Genomic DNA, 23,843 nt, shown 5'->3' on the forward strand with positions numbered 1-23,843 from the left:
CCACCCCCATTCACACACACCAAGACAACAACTACTACCCCCATTCACACACCAAGACAACTACCACCCCCATTCACACACACCAAGACAACCACCCCCACACTCACACACACCAAGCCAACCACCACCCACTCATACACACCAAGACAACCACCCCCCCACTCACAACACTAAGGCATCCACCTCTACACTCACACACACCCAGACTATAACCATGACCTAATCATACACGAAGACAACAACCACCCACCACACTCACACACCAAGACAACAACCACCCACCACACTCACACACCAAGAAAACAACCACCTATCACACTCACGCACACCAAGACAACCATCCCCCACTCACACACCAAGACAACAACCACCCTCACACTCACACACATCAAAACAACCACATCCCACTCACACATACCAAGACAACCACCCCCCACTCACAACACTAAGGCATCCACCTCTATACGCACACACACCCAGACAACAACTACGACCTAATTGTACACCAAGACAACAACCACCCACCACACTCACACACACCAAGACAACCTCCCCCACTCACACACACACACAACCACCCCACACTCACACACATCAACACAGTTAGTCCTATCACACACATACAACTGGGTCCAGAGTCTGGTCTCTGCCCAGTGTCTGTCCCCCATCTCTGGGGCTCCTAACACCAGCTCTGACCAAGAGCTGGAATGAAAATGGGCCTGGGAAGGGGAAGATGGCTGGCATAGGGCCAGACTAGCCATGTCCCTCCTGCTTCTGTCGCCATGGCAACTCTGAGGCAGAGGCAATGGGCCCTGGGCAGCTCCAGGCTCCTGCCAGCAGCTCTGTGGGGCGCACAGGGCTGTGTGCCCTCCTCTCAGCTGAGCAGGGACAGTCACATCCCAGACTGACCTGCCATGTGGGTGGAGGTGGGAGGTCAGCCCTGTCCCCACCTGGGGCTCAACAGGTACCCTAAGCACAGGGTTTGATTAAACCAAGACTGAAGTGCCCACCTGTCCCAGGCCTGCTCACCCTCGTGACCTGTGGACCCCTGGGCCTGCACCAGCCTGGGAAAAAGCAGTGCCTCTTTAGAAAGTGGAGGGACAATGCCAGGAGCGCCGTGTCCGGCCACCATGTCTTTGTGGCCGCTGGCACCTGCCAAACCCCTGCCCCACCGCCTTTTATCCTCCTGGCAGCTCTGTGGTTTTCAGAGGAAGGTCCAGGCCTGGCAGCTGGGGCCAGGGCGCTGGCTGCATCAGCCCTGAGGGCCCTTTGGAGCTCAGCCCTGTGGCCTGGGAAACCTTGAGGCCAGCAATAGTGCTCCAGCCGTGCCCTGGCCAGCCAGTGCTCCCTGTCCACCCTGCTGCGGCAGGTGCTCTGAGGAGCAGAGCTCCTGTCCTTAGCAGGGCTGACTGATGGATTGCCAGGCCCACCCGGCTGTAGCCCAGAGCAGTGAGCAGTGCAAATGTGTCCAGGCCCAGTCTGGCGTAAAGGCCAGACTGACCTGGAGGACATCCCTCCCCCTGACCTGCCTCACTGAGGAAAGCCAGACCTACGGGGCCCGAAGCCTGCGCTGCCAGTTCTTCACTTCAGAAACTTCTCAGAGGACCAAGTGCCACTTGCCAGTGGAAGGTGTTCCACATCTCTGGGGCCCGGAGGGGTGGTAGCCAGCCTTATCCAGATAGTATGTTCTGGAAAGCAGCCCGTACAGCAGCCCCAAGGAGTGTAGGGGAGAGTGAGAGGCACTGGGCTGTCACTGAGGAGCTCTGGGGCCTTAGGTCAGTCACTTAGGCCCTCACCCCAGTTTTCCCAGCTGCAAGGGGACTAGAACACCTGCCCAGCTTCCCTGCCATCCGAGTATGGTCCACAGTCACAGTCAAGGGGTCCTCTGTCATAGGGACCACCATCAGAGGACAGCGTGGAGCCAGAAGAGCACTGGCCTTCTCCGGGAACCATCGGCTCCCAAAGGATGCTTGTGACTTATTCTGTTTGGTAGACCAGGGGGACGTCAGAGCCTCAGGCTCTGTCCTGGCCTCCAGTTCAGCCTTGCTGGCTCCTGCCCTCCAAACCCATCTGGTCCAGCCCTGGCCATGCTGTGTGCCATCTGAGTTTCTCTGGGCCATCCCCTCCTTGTCTCTGGGCCTTGGTTTACCCATTCTGCAATAGAGAATCATAGTACACTGTTCACAGGGTTCTTGTGGACAGGAGACCGTTTCCTCGTGCCTGGTACATATGCATACCTGATAAATATTAGCAGCTTGGCAGAGCAGTTAAAATACTCCTTAGTAGGACATTCACCGGGGCAGGATCTGAATTGCAGTTTAGGAGATACCCGGCCTATGACCGAGGGGTCCCGAGGACACATTCCAGGGGGGCGTGGACACAGCTCTCCCAGCTCTCCCCCAGTGAATCCGCTTCCCGAGAGACACCCCTACAGCCCAGTGTTCTGCACGGTGTCAGGGTGACATGAGGTGTGAGTGTGTGAAGACCATCCTGAACTATGACAAGGTGACATTACTATTCTTCCTGTGCCGGTGCTGGGGAACACATCTGCAAGGTCCCATCCTTTGTATGTTCTTGATAATGACCCTTTTCCTGGGCAAGGATCTCAGCCCCCTCACTAGTGTTCATGGGAGCTTGGGGCTCGGTTTCCTAGGGGAAATCCTCCATTTCCTCCCTGTATAATAGGGCTTCTAATAGGGTTAGTGGACCTCTTTTTGCTGCAGGAATTGGTACAAGGTGACCTCAGGGGATTGTGGTTAATTGTGAGAACACCTGAAAAGCAGAGGAGCTGCAGGAACCAGGCTGGCTATATAAAGAGCAGAGCAGCCTGCAGGAAGCAGACAGCAGCAGCAGGACCCTCCTGGGCATGCCCTCTCGCTCCCGGACTGTTGCTCTGCTCAGGAAGCCCGGGGGTTGCTCCCCAAAAGGGGATACTTTGCCAGGCTGGAGGCCCTGGTGTGTTGGCCTCAGTTCCCAGGCATTCGGCTGTAGCCCAGTTGGGAAGGCCGCGTGACCAGAGCACAGGGACCTGTGGGTGGCACTTCTGAGAGGGTGCAGAACAGGTGTAAGTTTACACAGACAGAAAATCGTTAGTCTGTCCTCATCGAGCGTTTCTGTCACTGTGAACTAGGAAACAGACCGGCTCTCAATGCAGGTGGACTCAGCAAAATTTCACTCAGAGGACAGTGACCATCCACTCTGTGGGTCTCAATTGCAGGTGGCAGCCCCCTTGGGGACTCATGGGGAATGAGGGAGGGGAGCCTTTTCGGCTGTCACAGTGTTTTAGGTCACTGCTTAGTTCTCAGTTATACGTGTGGCTTCTCCGCCTCTCCAAGTGAGTTGTCTGCTCCCCTCACTCCAGCCCTTGGGCTCCTGAGTGCAAGCAACGGAAACAGCATGACTACAAGGCCGTCAGGTGCTCGGAGACTGGCAGCGGGCAAAGACTCACAGGAGTAAGCAGGCAGAGCCAGGGCAGAGGAGGAGGCCTACAGCAGCTCTCCAGCAGGGGCACTTGTGAATCCCAACCATCAATTCATCTGGGCCTCACACAGGCCAAATTCAGAGCCTGGCCTCTGATTGGCTGAGCTTAAGTCACATGCTCACACCTGGTTGCCAGGGCCTGGGCGGGGGAGGAGGGAGAATCTGGTCCTCTGATTCCAGAGAACAAATGAGAAGGGCGCCTGCCTGCTGCTTGCACGGAATGGGAGCCTCCCACAAACAGGAAAGGAGGGAGGTTGGGGTGACAAGCAGCAAAGGCGGAACGTCAACAAACACCCGCATGCCACATCCTTCTCCAGCTCCAGGTAGCCAGTCAGCTGTGTGTGTCAGAAACCCAGCTCAGGGTAGCGGAGCCCAAGAGGAGGATTTGAAAGCTGTGTAGTCGAAGTCAGGGGGCGGCTTCTGACGGGCCTGATGGAGACCTTCAAGCCTCCCGTCTGCCAGCTTTGTGTGCCAGCAGGTCCCCTCCATGTGAGCAAGAGGGCTCCTGATGCCTGGGAACAAGGAGGGCTTCTGGGCCGGCCTAGCAGGAAAGCTTCAGAAAGGCCCCGATTGGCCCAACGGAGTCATGTGACCTCCCCTGAGGTGAGAGGGGATGCCAGTGCCACAGGGACCCCAGGGACAGGCTCCCCACAATAAGGGAGAATGCTTTTCCAGAAGGAAGAGAGACGGTGCTGGGCAAAAATGACCTCGCATGATGCCAGATGCCAAGCAAGTCCTCTCTGGCTACAGTTCAAAGCCATGGAATTTGGCACAAGCTAAATCAGGTTGTTCCTGCTTTGTCCCAGGAGCCGGGTCTGCACGCTTGTGTCCAGGCACACCTTTGTCCAGGCACCTGTGTCCAGGCACTCTGCAGCCAGGTTGTGGGGTGGGGGGTGGCCTCTCATGAGGACAGGTGCAAAGGTCCTGCCACAGAAGCCCAAGGGCTCCTCTGCCCCTCTGAGCCCGTTCAAGCTGGCTTACTGTGAGCAAGCACAGGCTGCAGCAGGAGGCAGGAAGCTCTTCTATTTGCCCGTTCACTCCATGTTTTAGAGAGAGCAGCACCTCACCAAGTGCAGGAGGATCCAGGATAAAAGAAAGGCCTGGCTCCTACCCTCATGAACTTGAGTCTGGTAGAAGAGACCATCGAGAAGGTCCCTGGTATATATGTGATGGTTTAGCAGGGGCAGGAAGCCCAGTGGTCAGAAGCTAACCTGGAGCCAGCTGGCAGGGTCTCAAATCCCAGCCTCACCACTTACTAGCCCTATGACCTTGGGTAAGCTACCAAAGCCATCTGTGCCTCAGTCTCTCCACCCGTGGTAATCCTGCTCCAAGCATTAGCTCACCGTGTGATGGTGTCACTGTTTCCCTCACGTGCTCTGGTCTGGGCACACACAACCGCCCAGGAAAACAAAGGGGAGGAGAAAATGCCTGAGGACTGAGGCAGAGGAGGGAAGGAAGGGCTTCTGGGTTGTACCAAGCAGCAGGCACAGAGCAAGCTTGGGATTTGGTGGAGCAGGAGAGTCGGGCAGAGGTTGGAAAGACAGCGTTATGCAGAAGAAAGAAGCTGTTCTAGTGAGGCCTCCGTGACTGGGGAAAGCATGCAGGAGCCCAGGGAGAATTAGTCAGCAGCCCCTGCAGCCTTCCCGGCCCGGGCGCCCATCCGGGAAGTGGGTTTGAGGGTTTTCCAGGTGCGCAGGTGAGGTCATGATGAGACAAGGCGTTGGCCGCCTGACAGCGCTGCACCCACTCGGCTCCTCGGGCAGCTGGGGGATTAGCTCATGGCTGGCAACTCCCGCTTCCTGGGCCAGGAAGCCAGGAAGCACATCTGAACCCCAGTCGTCCCAAGCCCTGGCATGTTGCTGGGACAGGAAGTCTGGTGCATCCCCAAGGCTGGTCCTTGCTGCTGCCTGGCTGGAGGGTAGTAGATATGGAAAATGAAAAAATCCCCAAGATAATGTGGCCTGGGAAAGGGGAGTGTCATCTCCCAAGACAAATGTTCTCCAGTGCCGGCTGCACACAGGGAAGAGGTATTTTATCACCCCTAAAGTAACAGTCTCTGGGAGGCGTTAGTCTCCTCCAAAGTAAATCCTCTCCAGCCACTGCCCACAGAACCCCGACCCAAAGAAGCTCAAATTCCTGAGTGCCAAGGAAACTGCTGTGTTCACTATACCACCCCTCAAAATAACCTTTATAAACCCAGTTCCTCTGTTTGTTCTGTGGCTCGTTTTCCACCAGGAAAGGGGGTCCGCTGATGCCATTGCTTCCCTGCATCCCCTGCTCCTGTGTGAAACTTTGTTCCCGAACAAACAGCTGAGATGATTCGTGAGGTTTGCATCCTGCCCAGTCTTCTTGTGCTAACAGTGGCCATGCCCAGGCCTCAGGGTTACGGAATCTCAGGATCTTATCTTGTTTTCCAGGGCTTCCCGTGTCCCAGATCTGGTGGTGTCCAGTATCTTCTGCCCTGTGCTCCCTGGACCTAGGTCATCGGGAAGCCCATTGACCCGCATGTTGGAGGGCTGTCCCTCCCTGGGCCCAAGCCCCAGCAGTCAAGAAAGACTTCCGCTGCTCACCCAGCCCAGAAAGTGTCCAGGTCAGGCTCCCTTCCCACACCCGGCCAGCCTTCTCTGCCAGCAGACACATCCAGCTCATCGAGTGGGCAGTGGACAACAAACCTTCCTGCTAGCACCTTCCAGGGCCTGTGTGGGTGACATTCCAGCTTAGCTCCTGTGCCCAACTGCAGGGGAGAGAGGAAACCCCCCTGGGCCTCTTCAGGCACCAGGGTGACCAGGTGGGTGGGGATCCCTGGGACACTGCCTGGTGGCTCTGAAAGTGAGCTTGTCCTGAGCAGGAGCAATAGGAGGTGCCCCAGGGCTCTGCCTCAGTCCCTGCCAGGTGCACGTGATCACACGATCTACAATGGCAAGTCCCTGCCTGGGGCCTCTCCTTGCTGCCCGCCTCACCGAGTCTTCGGGTGGGTAGGCCTTTCTTGTGTACAGAGCCTTCGCACACAGGACGCCACCAACTGCCAAGCACAGGCTGGAAAACTGAGGTAGACCGAACCCAGGTCCCTATCCTGTTAGCATTGTGATGGGACTTGGGCCAGGCTGCAGCCACACTCGGGCTCTGGCATGGGTAGCAGGCTGTTGACCCTGGGTCCCTCCAGCACCAGGAGCTGGGGAGGAGGGAGCAGGCACAGGAGCTGTTCTGGTCCGCTGGGCTCTCTCCCTTCCAGGGCAAGCCTGCTCTTCACTCACCCAGACCTTCTGAGATCTAAAACTGCAGGGAGAGAGGGTCAGCACACCGCATCGGAGGTCTTCAGGGAAGCGTATAAAGATGCAGAGATGGGCTCAGGACACCCAGCATTTCCAGGACCAACCAGGTGGCTGCTCAGTGCAGGGAAAGGGTGATGTGACTGTGATGTGGCACCAATGGCTTGCAGCAGCTTAATAATATTTCTAAAAGCATAACTGTCTAGGCTTCACTGTATACCAGCACTGTGTGTGCTACCAAGTGTTTGTCACCCTGTGAAATCCTGGCAATGACCTACAGAGTTGACACTGTGATCCCCAGGGCTTCATGGGCACGGGACCTGGGGGGAGGCACAGGGACCCTCACCTGGGTTAATGTTCTGTTGTACCATCCTGAAATTCCTGGGACTTTTTAAAAGAAGGGACCCGGCACTGAGCCCTGCAAATTGTGCAGCTGGTCCTGGTTGTGCCCACTCCTCAGAAGAGGACTCAGAGGCATGGGTGGTCAAGAAGCCACATGCCCATCCCGTAGAACTGGTGACTGCCCTCGGGCTCTGACCCCAGAGCCCATATGCTCTAGGGTAGAAAGAGGCTGATCACAGTCACGTGGCTGTGCCCAGGCCCCCAGCTAGCACCTGCCTAGAGGAGGGCACTTCACCTCTCCTAAGCAGCCCGCATGACCATGTATGAAATGGGTGCCCCCACCTGCCTTTTGGGATGGGGTGAGACTGGCATGAATGAGGGGCACCGGGTGCCACACACACAAGGCCCACCAGAGCAGAGGCCCGCCCTCGGCCGGCTCAGCTCCCGTTCATGGGCCTCCATTGAATCCAGTCAGAAAACCACTCATTAAAGTGAGCTCCCCACACTGCACAGTCATACAGTCGCAGACTCTCCGTGGTTCCCAGCCCAAGAGGAGCCCCTTCCCTAAGGGGGCAGGATGTGGCCCTCTGTAGAGGGAGGGCACAGCTTCCCGCCATGTTGTCTCCTGCAGGACCCAGGTGGGGAGGGCATTGCTCACCAGTCTGTCCATGGTTGGACCCTCTCCAGAAAACTCTGCTGGCTACAAGAGCACCTCTGTCTTTGGAAAAGAAGCCCCACAGGATTCAGCCACCCAGGCACACTCAGAAGGGATTCTGGGCCCTCAGCAAACAGACAGACGGCAGGTGCCTGGGAGGGCCCCAAAGAGCAGCTCCCAAGTCTTCAGACTTGGAGAGAGCTAGGAAAGTTGTGTCCCAGGAAACTGCACAGAGAGAGCCCCATCCCTGTGTTCTCGGAGCATGCTAGGATTCAGAGAGCGCATGTGAACCTAGTCCTGCCAATCCCCCAGAGCCTAGGAGATTGGCAGAATCCTCACTCTATATATAGGAAGCTGAGGCTTGGCAAGCCCCACAGGGCCTAGAGCCAGAATCTGACCCCAAGTTTGGTGTCTCTAAGGGGACCAGCAGCTCTCGGTCCTGACCGCATGCTTGTATCTGCACACTCGGATCGCCTGGGAACCTCAGAATGCGCTGCTGTCTGAGTCCTGGGCCCAAATCAAGGGAATCAGAACTACTGGCAGTAGATCCTGTGTCCTCCAAGTTCCCCAGGGGATTTTCGCTTGCCCAGAGCAGGGCGGGAGATGACGCTGAGTTGCTCTGCTCTCAGTTGGGGTGGCCCACTCTTCCTCATTCCCCAGGGATGCACCCCACTCCTGCAAGAGCAGGCCCAGAAAATGGGGTCTGTCCTCCAGCCAGACCTCCCTTGCTGGCTGGGCTCGTAGGAGTGTCCAGAGCGGAAGCTCTGCTGTCTGTCTTCCTGAGCACGTCAGGCACGTCAGGAGGAAACTCGGCCTCCCCCATCCTAGTCTGCTCCCCTTAATCCTCTCCTCAGCCTGCCCATTCCCACCACTCCAAGCAGGCGGCACGATGATTATTGCTTTTCTTTTTTGGGCAGGGATTTTAAAGGCACACCACTCAATAAGCATCTCTCTCCCTTTCTGTCTTTTTACCCAAGGTGGTGCGTGCACCAGGCGACTGAGCATCTTGCTTTTTCTTTTAGCCTTATGTTGGACATTGCTCTGTATCAATTCATTCTTCTTTACACCTGCATGCCCTCAGCACAGATTTTTAAAACTAGCCCTGAAAGCCAAGTTCAAGTTCAAGACACACATCTCCCACCCTGAGCTGCCCATCTCTCCACTTGCCCAGTCCCTGTAGACACAGAGACACCGAGAGGCTGGAGTCTAATTATAACTCGGAGCTACTTTCCTACCCACCCTGGCACGGTGGGGTGAGAGCCTTGGCTTATACCCTTCACTAGGTCCTGGCTGGAGCCCTTGTGGAGGAGGTGCTGCTGTGTGGGCACCTTAGGTAACCCTGAGAGCCACCGTCCTGGAAGCCCGAGTCGCTGGGCTTCGCTCAGTTCGACAGTCCAACCTGAGTGCAGCCAGCTCTCTCCCTCTGCAGCTGCGGGTTTATTTGCTTCCTCCCCTGAGGCGGTGAGACCAGGCACTGGTGGTGGAAGAGGAAGCTGAGTGTGAGCCAGACCAGGTGTGCACAGGGAGGGGCGCTGAGGACAGCAGCCCCTGTATGGTGCAGGCACCCCGGAGTCCGTGTGGGGCTCCACTGGCCTGGCAGCTGGCTCCGGGGACCCTCGGGCAGCTGTGACCAAGAGGAGACACCTGTGATCAGATTCAAGTGACAGGCTCGTCTCCTGCGGGAGTTCTGTCACCATGCGTCATTTAGCCTCTTAGGGACTAGGGGTCCTTCCATGTAAAATGGGAACAGAAACAAAGGGGCACAGACTTGCTGTGAGCATTAAGTGAGATAATACAGCAGAATTGTAGGTGAGCCGCGTTTTACCAACTTCTCTGCATCAACTTAAAGTGGTAAAATGATCTCACTCTCATCCTGGACTAGAAGGCTTGTCACTGACCTCTCTGGGGTGTGGACACGCCCGCCATGCGGGGAGGGGCGGGACTGACTGGGTTCTCATTCTCCCTGCAGGGCCCGCGCTGCCTGCCTCCCCGGGAGGGCTTCTGGACCGTCTGCTCTGTGCACACCTCCGGGGCGGGTAGATCTCCTTGGCTAAGGCTGCCTCTCAAGGATCCTGCCAGTGCGTGTCTGTTCCTGCCTTCCGTGGAGCATGGCACCCACAGGCCTCCGGGAGGAATCGTGCCCTCGAACCCCGCAGCTGCTGTGAGAGGATCCCGGGACTCGCCCCACAGTCCCTCTCAGCTCCAGGGGCTGCCCAGTCTCTGAGGCCTGCCGCATCCCTGCCATGCCCTCTGGAGCCACGGCCCCAGCTGGATGAGGCCCTTCCAGAGCAGGACCCCACCTCGTCGCCCAGCAAGCCTCCCACACGGCCCACCACCACCTCCCAGGTCTGGCTGCCAGGGCAGACTAGAGAATGTCTGTGCCCGAGATCCAAGTGGAAGAAGTGGGTGAGGAAGAAGGGCCGGCAGGGGCCGCCGCGCCTCCTGATGACCACCTCCGGAGCCTGAAGGCCCTCACCGAGAAGCTGAGGCTGGAGACCCGCAGGCCCTCCTACCTGGAATGGCAGGCCAGGCTGGAGGAGCAGACGTGGCCCTTCCAGAGGCTGGCCGCTGAGGAGAGCGTGGAGCAGGGAGAGCATGGGGGAGGGGAGCCCCTGCTGCCCCCGAGGGAGCCCAGAGAGCACCCCCCGCCTGCCGGGAGCACCAGCCAGGGCGACAGTTCCCCTGGCAAGCTGGAAGGCTTCCAGAGTATCGATGAGGCTATAACCTGGCTCAGGAAGGAACTGGTGAGTGGCTAACCCTAACCCTACAGACGTCCCCAGAAAAGAGAGGGTGCCATTCTGTCTTTCTCTCTCTGTGTCCCTGTGTCCCTGTCTCTATCTCCTCTCCTCCACCATGTATTGGTCCTCCCATCTTTACAGACCCACCACTTGCACATCTGTAATCTTCCTATTAGACAAAGGCAGATCTTATTTCTGTGGTTGCATGGTACTGTGTCAGCCAGCCCCAATCTCGGGCACCGTGGAGGAATCAAGCAGTGTCCGTGAGAGTCTGAGCCCACATTAGGGTGTCTGCACCCTTCCCCTGACTGGCAGAGCCTCACTCTCGTGCCTGGACTGCTAAGGGGGTGCCTGGAGCTTCCCTGCCCTCTGCAGCCCCCTCCCCCTGCCATCTGTCCCAGCTGCCTGCACCTCCTGTGAACTCACTAAGAGGTGGTTGCTCTCCCTCCTGGGGTGCTAGTGCTGAGTTGCATGGCAGGCAACCTGGGGTGGGCTGACTGCAGTAGGGCTCCTGAGTCCAGGGGTTGTCCCTGTGCAAGGAACTGCTGTAGGTACTGGGGCCCAGCATGGAAAGCGCTGTTTTAATACTGCGTGAGCAGGAGCTGCCCGGGGGCTGCGTGACTGATCCTGCGTCAGGTAGAGGCTTTGGTGAGGAGGCTGAATAGGAGTCTGCCGAGAAGTCAAGGCAGGGATGGTATCTGGGTGGGTTGAGTGCAGGCCAAGGGAATGTTGCTCAGCCCTTTTCCTGCCCATGGTCAAAGCAGATTCCCAACAGGAATCTCACCATGTGCAGTGAATCTTGGCCTGAGAAGGAGCCGAGGGTGCAGAGATGGGCACTGCCCTTCCCCCGGGGAGAATCACGGGTCCCCAGCAGTGGCCTCTCAACAAAGGTAGACATGAGTCTAAACCTCCCAGAGCTCTCAACCCCTGTCCCCCTGGCACCAGAGGCCAAGGTAGCACCTGCCAGTTCAGGCCATCTGTCCCCAGGGAGCCAGGAGTCTCGGTCCAGCTGCTGTCCAGAGGCGGAAGTGATTCCCAAGATGACAAGATTGGCAGAGGAACACTTGGTTTGCTCTGCAGAATCCTGAAAACAAATCCCTGTGGGGGCCTGGAATTCATCATGGGCTAAAAAGCATCCCCTGGGTTTGGGATGGGAAGGGGCTCGGGACTCAGGTGTCTGATGGATCGGGGGCTGTTGTGGTCTCGATCCTTGTCAGTGAGAACGCTGCTCAGAATCCAGCGTTCTGTTATGTGTGATCGATCAGTAACCGCATATGCGTGGCCATTGGCTTTCATAGACGATGGGGCGCCTGTGGATTCTTGTTCTGTGGCCCCAGGGGGCTTGTGGAGATACAAGAGCTGAGGACGTGGACACGCAGTGCCCCAGGTCACACCCTGAAATCTGCTCTTTGAATTCCTGAGGCTCAGCTGCTTTGATCTGTTTTCATAAAGAAGAACAAAAAATATTCCCATTAATCAAGGATGCAATTTGTTGGCTTCAGGTTCATTTGAGGTTTATTGCTTCTGAGAGCGGAGGTGTTTACTCTCTAAACAAGTTCACATTCCTCGTGGGCCCCCTGTGGAGCAGAGGGGAGAGAAGGGCTCCTCCTCTGCGTGCGGAGCAGTCGGGACTTCCTCAGGGCTTGTCCCATCATCTTCAGACAGAGATGTCTTGCAACCCCGACTGTGTTTTAGAACCATGTGGGGACCTTTTAAGACTCCCAAAGCCTCAGTCGTACCCCAGACCAACCAAATGAGTGTCCAAGGCAAGGTGTCCGCTCTCCCCTGCTTCCAGTGTGCAGCCAGGGCTGAGACCGTCAGCCGAGACCTACCGGGCATGCTCTTTTCTCTTGTAAGGAAAGTGGTGGGAGGTGCCTCTGCCCCCACAGAGGTTCTGGCAGAGAGCACCTGAGGGGGACATGGACAGAGGGACCCTCAGGTGGATAGCAGAGTACTCCTTGCCAGGACTAATTTGGCTGCTAGGGGTTGATGGGAAACTGGGGCTCCTAAAAGGTAGCCCATGCAAGCAAGACATGGGACTGGTAAGTGGCAGAGCCGGAGCTCAGACCCAGGCTTCACCATAGGGAGGAGAAAGCTGTGGGAGAGGCAGTGGATGTGGCAGGGAGGCAGCCCAATGGCAGAGGACTCACTGGTATGTTCGAAGAGCAGTGACCCCCAAACTCTTCCTCAGTCACCTTGTAGAATGAAGATTCTGGGTCCTCATGATGCAGAATCGACCCTATATAGCTGCTCCATGGACATACTCTGAGTATCAGGAAATGAAGGGACCCTCGACTGGGGCCAGGAACCTCTGAGGCCCCTCAGGGGCAAACCTAGGGGTCCCCAGGCTTGAGCTTCAAGTCTCGTTCCTGCTGTATCTGCCCCCTGTGGCTTGGCACTCGGCCAGTGGAAGGGCCTCAGGGAGCGAACTCACAGCATCCCAAACCGAGTGGTCCAGGAGCTCTGGCCAGCAGCAGCCCGAGGCAGACTGGAGGCCAGCGATTCTGATACGACATTCTGCCTGCCTCGGAATTCAGCAACAAAGGCACCTGTGAAACCCTTTGACTGAGGTGGATGGTTCACATTTGAACAAGTCCTCCTGTCCTTACGTCCCACCCGAAGCCAAGTTCTGTGCCCTTGGCTTTCTAATTTATCTCTGATCATCACTGAAGATGCCTTTAAAATTGACCTATTTTTAACCCGAGAGAGGTTTGCAAAACCTCTACTATGCCGTACTGAATGTAAGCCCAGAACCAAGTTTTTTCCTCCTTGTTCAGGACTTCCGTTTCTTGTATGTGAATTTGACTTTACTCCCACAGATAGAAACGCTGAATCGGTCAGTCGCGTGGGGTTTTCTTCTGTACTATGCCAGATACTCCCAACCTAATGGAAGTTTGGGGTTCAGTGGGACAGGTCCCTGGCAGTCCAGGGAGGCTGTTGTCAACCAGTGTCAACTAGTGCCCAGGGGAAGCAGAGAGCCCTGGGCCTGGGAGCATCGTCTGCCTTCCTCTACCTTCTGCAAGGCCAGCAAGCGGGACTGCCTAGCATGATGGCTTCCAATAGGAAGGGCCCGGTGCCCCCGCCCCAGCTTCCCTCTTGACTCCTCCCCACAGGCTTTCACTGCTGCTCCAGACACCCCTCCACTGATGCTCGGTGGCTTCGAGGAGCTTGGAGACCCTCAGAGCCTGTTAGCGTGCTGGTTGCCAGTGTCCCAACCTCCAGCTCTCCATCCTCTGGGTGGTGGCCTTCTGTCTGAGTGACCAGGGGTGGCGTGGGGCAGGGTCTAGCCCTGGAGCCTCCACCCCAAGCTGAGTGTGGAATCAGGACATCTCACGAAGGCCCCTGACTGGGCCTGAGTCAGCAGCCAGCTCCAGGCCTGGCCTTGTGTGTTCACCCTTCAGCAGGAGGAAGAGGGACCCCCTTTGGGTCTTGTCTCTGTAGTTGTGCTCAGAAGTCCCCCTTGCCCACCTGGGAGATAAAGCCCAGAGACAAGAAAGCATTCCCCTTGCTCTGTGGGTGCCAGAACGAAAACAAAACATCCCCCATTCCTGCTGGGCTCTTTGAGGCGAGAATCCTTGGGTGTGGACAGACTTTTCTTTCAGGCAGGTGTTGGACCCCAGCAGAGACAGACCGAGCTCCAGCTCTGGTCCAAGAACGTGTTTATAGTTGTTAGAAAAAGGGAAAAGGAATCTGATGGGTTTTAATCAGGGCAGGTCTACGTGGCAGGAGGCTGGAGACCTGGGCTCAGCCGGCGCCCCCTGGTTACAGCTTGGGTGCCAGCCGGAGCCCTCTCCCAGCAGACCCTCTCTTGCTGTGCCGCCTGCTTGGCAAGCACAGCTCTGGTGTATCTAGGCACAGCCCCCTGAAGCCAGGAATTATCTGCCCAGCCAAATGACAGATCTCCCTCGCCAAGATGGGTATGGAGGTGAGGGATGTGGTGACAGCCATCTCACTTTGTGGTTCCAGCGAACCTTCACAGTGTCCCCTAGAAAGGCTTAGACGTGCTTGCTGTTCCCACTTTACAGAGAAGAGGGGGGCTCAGAAAGATTGTAGGTCTGAGGGACTGAGAGGTTAAGTGACTTGCCCTAGGCCCCATATGCCAGCATGGGGCAAACAGACCCAGACCACTGGGCCCTGGGCCCAGAGCTCCTTCCTTTCTCCAGGTGCATCAGCTGTTAGAGTCAACTGGCCTGCAAAAGCCTGCGTTACCCTCCTGATTTCAGAACAGGGTACTTGTGAAAGGTCACAGAGATTGCCAGCACGACTCATGACAACCCTTAGCCAAGACCAGGCCTATTTCTCCTTGAGGACAAGAACAAGCTCAGAGCCAGCCTGCAGGGTACCAACTGAGCTGGGCTGGCTTCACAAGAGGGCTTCCTGTCCAGGCCAAGACTGTCTTCTCCGTGAAGCTTAGGGCTTCCAAAGAGGCACACCACAGGAAGAAGACTGCTCATCTGGGCAGATGCGACTTCTTGGGGGTCGTTAAAGAATTCATAAACAAAGGCAAAGGAAGCATGCCACATCGTCCGTGGACTTTGCTTCTGGGTGGTAGTATCCTTCTTCCTACTTTTCTGTAGCTTCTGAAATTTCTAAATAGGGATATGTTATATGCAATCAAGGGGTGAATGATTTTAAAAATAAAAGACCAAAGAAAGAAAAGCACCAGGCTCCTCTTACCGGTGTAATTCCTCACCCCGTAGTCCACAGGTAAAAGCAGCACAGGAAACTGAGGACTTCGATTCCCAGAAACGCCCTCTGCGCCTGACAGCTGACAATCTGGGCACTGCTGGCCAAAGGGGTGACAGGGATCCCCATCACCAGGCCCTGCCCACTACCCTTCCACATCCAGGGAAGCAAGGAGAGTTCACCAGCAGAACAGCCCCAGGTGCTCCTGGGCCCCAGAGGCGGTGGGGGCCTTCCCTACAATCCCTTGTGCCTGGGCTTTGGCGCTGGTGTAGTGCTGAGCCCCCGTGGGTGGGCAGTGTCCTGCCTTGGTGGAGTTTCCCCCCAAGGAGGAGGCAGACACCCCAGGACCTGCACCAGGGCATTTGTTAAGCACAGATCCCGCTGGCCCTCCCTCCCTGGAAGCTCAGGCTGTCCCTGTGGGGCGGTGGGGCGTACTTAACAAGTATCCACAAGTGACTCCCCTGCAGCCTGCTAGTGACTGACTGGGCGGAGTGGAAAATGCATAGCATTCGTAATTAGATTAGACTTCACGCCTAGTTCCACACACCCTAATCCTCCTTGGCTTTGTCCTTAAAACCTTACCTGGCAGGGGGTTGGGAAGGGAAAATGAGGATGAGCAGCCCCAGGGCAGTGACCACCTGGGGACTCTGAGATGGCAGGTGCTGAGTGGGAGAGGTGCACGTGGCACATCATTTAATGCTCACGTGATCTTCCACAGTGGCCCACTGGCCTATTACTCTCCACATTTTACAGACGGCAGAACAGAGGCTGAGAATTTGCCCAAGATCAACCAGCAGAACGGGGATTTGAACTCAGATCTGCCCAAGCTCAGAGCCCAAACTTCAGAACTGGCTCCTGCCCTTGGCAAATGAGCCTGACCGCACCTTCCGCTCTCTCAGCAGGTCCTCCTCACTGCTGGGGCTTTGGGCTGTTATTCTCCAAGTCTATTTGAGTTTGCCCTTTCCAAGAACTCATCTCTCTCTGAAAAAGGGACACTTGCTTTTCCAATACAAAGGCCAGGTCTGGTGGTCCTCAGGCTCTGAGGGGGCTGTTCAGCCTGAGGTATTAGTCTTGGCTGGATCATTTGTCTGACAAATGTTCTTTTTAAAAATTGACATATAACACTTGTGCTTATTGATGGGGCATGGTACTATAATTCACAGACAATATGTAATGATCAAATCAAAGTAATTAGTATTTCCAGCTCCTTGACTATTATCAAGTCTTTGTGTTAGGAACACAAACTCTTCTAGTTACCTTGAAATGCATAATCAATTACCCTTCTGTGTTACCGGACATTAGGATTAATTCCCCCATCTAACTGTATCTATCAACTCATCTTCCCAGCCTTTAGTGACCTCCATTCTCTCCACTTCTAGATCAATCTTTTTTAGCTTCCACAAACATGTGGTGTTTGTCTTTCTATGCTTGGATTATTTCCTTTAAAACCCTGTAATTCCAACTGTGTTACCACAGATAACAGGATTTCATCCTTTTGATGGTTGAATAGTATTCCACTGTGTATATATAGCACATTTTTTATCCATTCATCTGTCAATGGACATTGCAGCTGATTCCATATCTCGGCTATTGTAAGTACTGCTGCAGTAAATATAGAAGTATAGGTATCTCTTTGACATAATGATTTCTTTTCTTTGAATATATATTCCTAGATCCCAGTGGTAGTTTTATTTCTGGTGTTTGGAGGAACTTCCATCTGCTTTCTATAATGGCTGTACTAATTAGCATCCCACAGTGCACAAGTTCTCTCTCTGCACCCTCGCCTGCAATTATTTGTCTTTGGATAGTCGCTGTTCTGACCGGGGTGGGAGGACAGCTCACGGAGGTGTCACTGGGCCCTCCCTGAGGTTGGTGCTGAGCGTTCTTTACATAGATGTTGTGCACTCGCGTGGCTCCTTTGGAAGTGTCTGCTCAGGTCCTCACCTGGCCCACAGCAGCCCTGCCTTCCCTGCCGTCCCTCTGGGGTGTCGATTCCAGGCACACACCCCTTCGCTGATGAGGTAGGAGCTGCTCACCTCCCGGGGACTGGAGGCAGCACCTGGCGGCAGGGCAGGGGCTCTTCAGACTGCATTTGGCCACAGAATGTTCCAAGTGTGGAAAATCAAAGACTGTCCAGAGGTGGAACTTCATTCCCAAGTGTCCTCTGCAGTCCTGAAGGGTCTCCTGCTCTCTGCCCCACCCTGGGCTCTGGTTTGGCCTTTGGTCCCAGCACAGGAACCCCTCTGAAGGGAGAGACCAAGAGGCCCGGCCCAGACAGAGGAGTTGCCTGCTTGGCTCCTTCCTGCCCCCCAGAACCAGCCCAAGGACAGGAGCAGGTGTGTTTACCTCCTTCCCACAGCCTAGACCTGGGCTGCAGAGCACAAGGCTGCCACCCAGCTGGACAGGCAGCTCTGGCCCCTGCAGCTGGGCCACTGCCTCTCAGGGATGAGACCCTGTGAAATATTCAGCCTCTCCGGGCCCATCGCGTCCCCTGGAAATCAACTCACAGACCTGGTTTGGCTTCTAGGTACCTTTGAATTGTGTTTTCTTTTACATTTCCCCCAGAAATTCAAGTTTCCATCAGCAGCCCATTTCAACCACACGGCCTGCCTTCCCCCTCCTAGCATTAATCCGCTCTTTTCAGAGACCAAAACCAAGAGCAGGTCACGCTTGGCCTCTGGATGGAGACCCTGCACAGTGCTGTTTTAGCAGTGGGGCGGACCCCGAGGCAGAGCTGAGCAGATACTAAGACAGGTTGCAAAGACCGTTTGCAGAGTTCGGCCATGAAGTCCTATTCCCCAGTCGGGAAGGAGAGGCGCGGGCTCGTCCCTTCCCTCTCTGAGGATGACCTGCTCTCGTTCCCAGTCTCTTCAGCGTCAGTCGAAGACCAAGGGTAGCTCTTAGGCTGGGGTAGTATAGGTTCGAACCCCAGGGATGGGGTCTGGACAAAACACCCTCACCTCGGGATTCTCAGTGCCCCGGTCTGTGCCCGCCAGGACTCCAAGCAGCACGTCCATGTGCCAGGCACCAGCTCCCCTCCCGTCCTGAAGCCCCTGCAGCCCCGCTCCACTCTCCGTCCCCATGAGTTTGATCCCTCTAGATGCTTCGTGACTGGCCTGTGCCACAGCAGTGTCTTCAAGTTCACCCCTGGGCAGGCGTCAGAACTCCCTCCCTTTTAAGGCCAAATGAGGTTCCAGCGCAGAATGGACCACACTTCTGCGGTCGGTGGACGCTGGTTGCTTCCACCTTGGGGCGGTCGTGAATGGCGCTGCTGTGGACACGGGTGGCGTGAACGCGGGTGCACACTCCTCTGGAGCCCCCACCTTCCCGTGGCTCAGGTCTGCGTGCCCAGGCGAAGCTGCCAGTCTTGGGATAATACTGTCTGATTTTTTTGGGGGCTCCGCCTGCCGTTTTTCCTGGGTCTTCCACAGCCTCGGTTTTAGTCCTCCCAGCCCCAGACAGGCTTGGCCCCTGCTCGCTCCCCAGGAGGCAGCAGGTGTGAAGAGCCCGCCAGCCCACCCACCAGGGACCCATTCCTGGGATCTCCCGCTTCTGAGTTTCCTCACCAGCCATCCTCTTGCTTCCCCCGACCCTCCCCTCGCCTGGTCCCCTGGAAGTCCCTGTCCTCTGCAGAGCCCTTTGATCAGTGCTGTTGCTCAGTCTGCCCAGGGCGGCTCCCCTTCCACCTGCAGACGCCAGCAGGCTCTCCTGAGGCCTCATGTGTGCCTCGCCCACTGTCTGTGGTGCCAGTCAAGCCCAGACCACCTCCCCGCCCTGTCGGGCGCCACCTCCCTTTCCTTCGCGTCCGGGGGCGCCCACCATCTCCCTACAAAACACTGACAGCTGATAGCCCCTGACCAGTGGCATCTCGCCTCCTTTCACCAAGTACGTGCCTGATGTGGGGCTTGCTGAGTGATCGGCGTCCCTCTCAGAATCCAGCAAGTGCCTCATCCCCAGAGGACAGCAGGCCTCCTGGGAGAGGGGTGGGACTTCGGCGCCCTGTGAGCCGTGGCGGGGACAGCACGACACACGCTCTGAGAGAGGTGCGTCACCCGGGCCCGGATCCAGGCCCAGTGTCCAGTCTCTTTAAGGAGAGTTTAAGCCCAGGAGGTCCTGGCTGGGTCCTGTGTCCTGCACCTTCCTGGGGCGCTTGAGCGCTGGCGAGCCCCACCTTCTTCGGCCAGCGAGGCTCGTATTCACAGAGTGCCTCCTGTCTGTCCCTAGGCAAGGGACAGACGTTCAGGGAGCATTAGTGACTTTGCCCAAAGTCGCTGAGCCACAGGAGGGGGCCTCCACCTGACTGCTCACCTAAGCCAGGAAGCCCTGCGTCTGCTGCCTCTGGGGGACAGGAGCCCTGCAGGGGCCACTGCATGGCCTGGGCCAGCCCAGGGGCCTGAGTGCCAGTGTTCCCAGCTGGCTGGTCCTGAGCGGTCCCTTAAGCCTCAAAGTCAGTTTCCTCACCTGTCACGCCGCAGATAAAGGTAACGCCTAGCCCTGGAGTCGCTGCTGAGTGTTAATACGCCTGAAGAGCTGGGAAGCATGACTGGTTCACAGTAAGAAACGCTCACCTACTTTTGTGTTCAACTCCTTTGAAACTTTATTAAGAAATATTTCAGCATTCAGGGACATTTAAAGGATAATATAGCAGCATGCCAGTCCCCCTGCATATGACCCAAAGCCCCTGAAGACCCCAACATCACCTTCCTCTTTCCCACTTGGAGGAACCACGTTCCTGAACTGGGGTTTGTCCTTCTCTTCTTTATCCTCATACTGCATCTCAATGTTATCTCTAAACAACGGGAATGAACTGGAAGGGTTTTTGTTTGGTTGTTGTCCTTGGTACCAGGCATTGAACCCAGGGGCACTTAACCACTGAGCCACATTCCCCGGACCTACATTTTTTTTTTTTTTTTTTTTTGAGATAGGGTCTCTCTAAGTTGCTTAGGGCCTCACTAAGTTGCTGAGGTTGGCTTTAAACCTGCTCTTCTCCCACCTCAGCCTCCTGAGCCACTGGGAAGACAGGTGTGAGCCACTGTGCCCCGCTGGAGCACCTTTCAGCCAGGGCTGCGTGCACCTCTTTCAGAAGAGAAGGATTTAGATAGTAACTAGCCCAGCACAAAGCTCTGTGGGGTACACACAGCCTCATCTGTCACCTCCCTAATGTTTCCAGATGTACCTCTCGATGACCCGAGGCATCCATTAGGACTCCTATTGATGGGTCTGTGCTTGTGAGGGACTGAGGAGCGGCCACCCCACCGCTCTTGCTGACCCTTCCCTCCTCCCTTCCAGGCGGAAATGCGGCTACAGGACCAGCAGCTGGCCAGGCAGCTCATGCGCCTGCGGGGCGACATCAACAAGCTGAAGATCGAGCAGACCTGCCGCCTGCACAGGAGGATGCTCAACGATGCCACCTACGAGCTGGAGGAGCGAGACGAGCTGTCAGACCTCTTCTGTGACTCCCCGCTGGCCTCCTCCTTCAGCCTCTCCACGCCGCTCAAGCTGATTGGGGTCACCAAGATGAACATCAACTCCCGGAGGTTCTCACTCTGCTGAGAGGCCCCGGGAGGGGCAGAGGGCCAGAGCCCACGGGGAGGGAGGGCAGTTACCCGGTGGGGTCCCCCAGGCAGGGCCCCAGGACTGGTGGAGTGTGCTCTCAGGAGCCCCAGCTGCGGACCCCAGTGTTTCCGTGACCCACTCTTGTTCAGCACCCAGAGTGCAAAAGCTCGGTGGGCAGGGTCCCATGGGTTCCACCTCAGTCCCCCTCTCCGCAGCCCACATTGCTGCGTCCTGGATAGCTGGTGCTATGAACTGGGACCCCCAAGGGAGCCCCTCAAGTCTGCTGTTCTTGCAGAAGGCTCTCCCCCGGGGGCAATTAGAGGCGTCAGACGCACCCTTCTCCCCCCGTTGCCACCCTCCAAGTCCTGGCTCAAATTCACCCTTGGTAGGTGACCTAGCAGCCTTGGCAGGGACCCACCAGGGAAGGAAAACCAGGACAAAGAGCAGAGTGGCGCTGGAACGCAGGCTCCCTGGGGAAGCCAGCGCCTGGTGGCACCACGCAGGCTGCTCTCAGTCTTGGGCCTGGGCACTGCCAGGTCAGGTAAATTATTGGCAAGTGTGCCAGGACTGTGCTTGGTGCGTGCTTGTGTAGCTGGGCTGGGGCCCTCTTGCCTTCCCTGGCCACACGCATCACCGACAGCCAGGGGAGTACCCAGGAGGTCGCTGGCCACTGGGCCAGGCTGGTCGGGCACAGATCACCCGTAACTGAATTCCCCAGAGGGTATGCAACAGTGGCCTCCGGGAGCCCAGAAGTCCCCCGAGCCTCCTCCAAGACAGTGCCTGACCTCAAGCTGATTGTAATTGACTAAGACTGTCATACTAATGTGTTGCTAACGCGTTAACTGTTTGGTTCTCGTCCAAACTGGAAACCAATTGAGCAGGTCAAGCACAGAGCGTGGGCATGGCTTTAAGAGTTTCTCGCACACAGCAAGTGTGAAGGTGGGCCAGGTGGAGCGCGTTGGTGAAGTCACCTGGTCTAACACCACATGCCTCAGGGTGTGGCCTGAGGGCAGAAGCTTCTTAGACGTTTGATGGCATCTAGCAGAGTCCTCTCACCAATAAAGGAGCAAAGCGATGCTGGGGCAGAATGACCGCCCTCAGGTCAGTCACACAGCTGACCGTTGGCTGTAGACTACGCAGGTGAATCTGCGTCCAGACCAGCTAACTTGCACCCCAGAGACAGCTGGTGCTGTGCCAAACCCATAAACCGCCAACCCCCTGCACTGCCCCACCTCGCCCTCTACCCTATCCTCCTACTTCTCAATCCAGAGTATTTGAGTGGGAGGTAGAGCAGTGCCCGGATGGTGGCCCCTGGGGCACACGTCACTGGTCACCATCCTGAAGCAAGCACACTGACTCTCCATGTTCTGTGTTTCTACTTCTGTGGAATCTCTGCAGGCCATGCTCACGCCCCTATGGCCCCCCGGGAGGGGCCATGTTTTGGGGAGACTGGGAGTGGAAAGATGCAAATGAGGGGCCCCAGGTAGCCAGAAGAGAATGTGGTCTCTTCCTGTGACTTCAAGGAGACCGAGGGTTCACCCTGCCTGCAAAGCAGGTAGAGCAGCACAGCCAGGATTTGTTATTGGCCCCACATACCAGAGGATTCGTCCCGCGGTCTCTCCACGGAGGCCACACCGCTTGGCCAGGCCCTCAGAGGACTTTCTCTTCCGCCACCTCCTTCCATGCCAGGTCTGCAGGCCAGGGGTCCTCCACTGGCCAACACCCACCCACCCACCCTGCAGAGAACACGAAGGAAAACCCAGCCCACGTTCAGAAAAAAAATGCCAAACTGGTTCTCTTTTTAGAAATCAGTCATTGTAGTAACTGAAAAAAATTGTAGTGAAGGAAAGAAGAGTGACAGAGATGAAGTGTCAGTGCCATGGGCTGTGTCCGGCCGAGCAGTCTGTCCCCATGGGCCCAGCAGGTTCCTTCTACTTTTGTTCTCTGGGAGAAAATGAAGACCCAGACAAAAGTGGTGGGATAGGTTAGACGTCTCAGTGACTTTGTGTGGCTCATCCCAGGAGAATTTCATTCTGGGTTAAGGAGGAGAGGTGGGGGAGGGAAGGACCACTGTGTTTCCCCACGTGGTGTCCTGTGTCTGCCTTCCGCAGTGGGCCCGCGACTCGCCGATTCCTTCAGCTTTGTGAAGTCCCTGCTGTGTGGGGGTCGGATGTCCACGACCAGCAGCCACATGGGTCCCACCTCCATCCCCGACTTTCTAGCTCACCACATGTATACAGTGCTATTTGCAGTTTCACCCATGAGCCATCTCTGTGTCCCCCCCAGGATGTAAAACGCCAAGTCCCCACTGTGCTGTCACATGTGGTCCTGTCCGCTGCCTTTGTAGGCTCAGTAGCCATCACAAAGGCCTAGAGGGCCTGGGCAGGCTTGACCTACCCCTGTAGCAATACCAAGTGCTATTACATAATCAATGGACAATTTTATTTTTTATGATTGTTTCTATATTACTGTTAGAAAAAGTGAAATAATAAAAAATTTCAAAAGAAGATATCCATATAAAGAAGAAATATTTGCTTCCTTTTAGCTTGTTCTTATTACAGCCCATGCAGGGCTCTTTCCCTAATTGAAATGGATGGATGGATGGATGGATGGATGGATGGATGGATGGATGGATGGATGGATGGACGGACGGACGGACGGATGGACGGATGGACGGATGGATGGACGGATAAATGTATGAGGGATGGATTGTGGCTGAATGGATGGATGATCAATGTGTGGATGGACAGTGGATGGATGGATGAACAGATGATCTGAGTCATCAGGTGAAGGGCCAGGAGGGAGGAAAAGAATCACCAGTATCATTCTCTTCCTCCACTGTGCCTTCCTCCAAGGAAATGGCTTGGTGACAGTTACCATCAAATTCTGCCAGGTACGTGATGTGAACTCAAGATGTGGACTTAAGAGATGCAGTCATTCCCCTGCATCTGGCCAAAGGCAGAGCAAAGAAAACCCATTCTGTCCTGCTGTAGCCTTTTCCACAGGAGAACACGGTCAGGCTCCAACAGAGACCTGTGCCTAAGGTTTCTTCAGCCTCTGACAGCTTCTCTTAGACCTGACGATGAGCACACTTGAGAACTGCCCGAGGTGCTTGCT

At 56.1% G+C, this 23,843-nt stretch overlaps 1 protein-coding gene across 5 annotated transcripts in view; it reads left to right on the forward strand.

Moving 5' to 3' along the window:
• Positions 1-22,777, forward strand: part of FAM167A (family with sequence similarity 167 member A) — a 30,115-nt gene extending 7,338 nt beyond the window's left edge. For 3 of the 5 annotated variants that reach the window (XM_079142125.1, XM_079142124.1, XM_079142123.1), the window contains 2 exons: positions 9,716-10,490; positions 20,460-22,777. In XM_079142125.1, coding sequence (XP_078998251.1) covers positions 10,119-10,490; positions 20,460-20,723 — 636 coding nt within the window. In that variant the 5' untranslated portion in view covers positions 9,716-10,118 and the 3' untranslated portion in view covers positions 20,724-22,777. Of the gene's footprint in view, positions 1-5,897; positions 6,688-9,715; positions 10,491-20,459 lie in introns of those variants that run through there. The other 2 variants (XM_079142127.1, XM_079142126.1) reach the window with 2 other exon arrangements.
• Positions 22,778-23,843: the final 1,066 nt, after the last annotated feature.

Source organism: Sciurus vulgaris, assembly GCF_902686455.1.
Source record: "Sciurus vulgaris genome assembly, chromosome: 5".
NCBI lineage: Eukaryota > Metazoa > Chordata > Mammalia > Rodentia > Sciuridae > Sciurus > Sciurus vulgaris.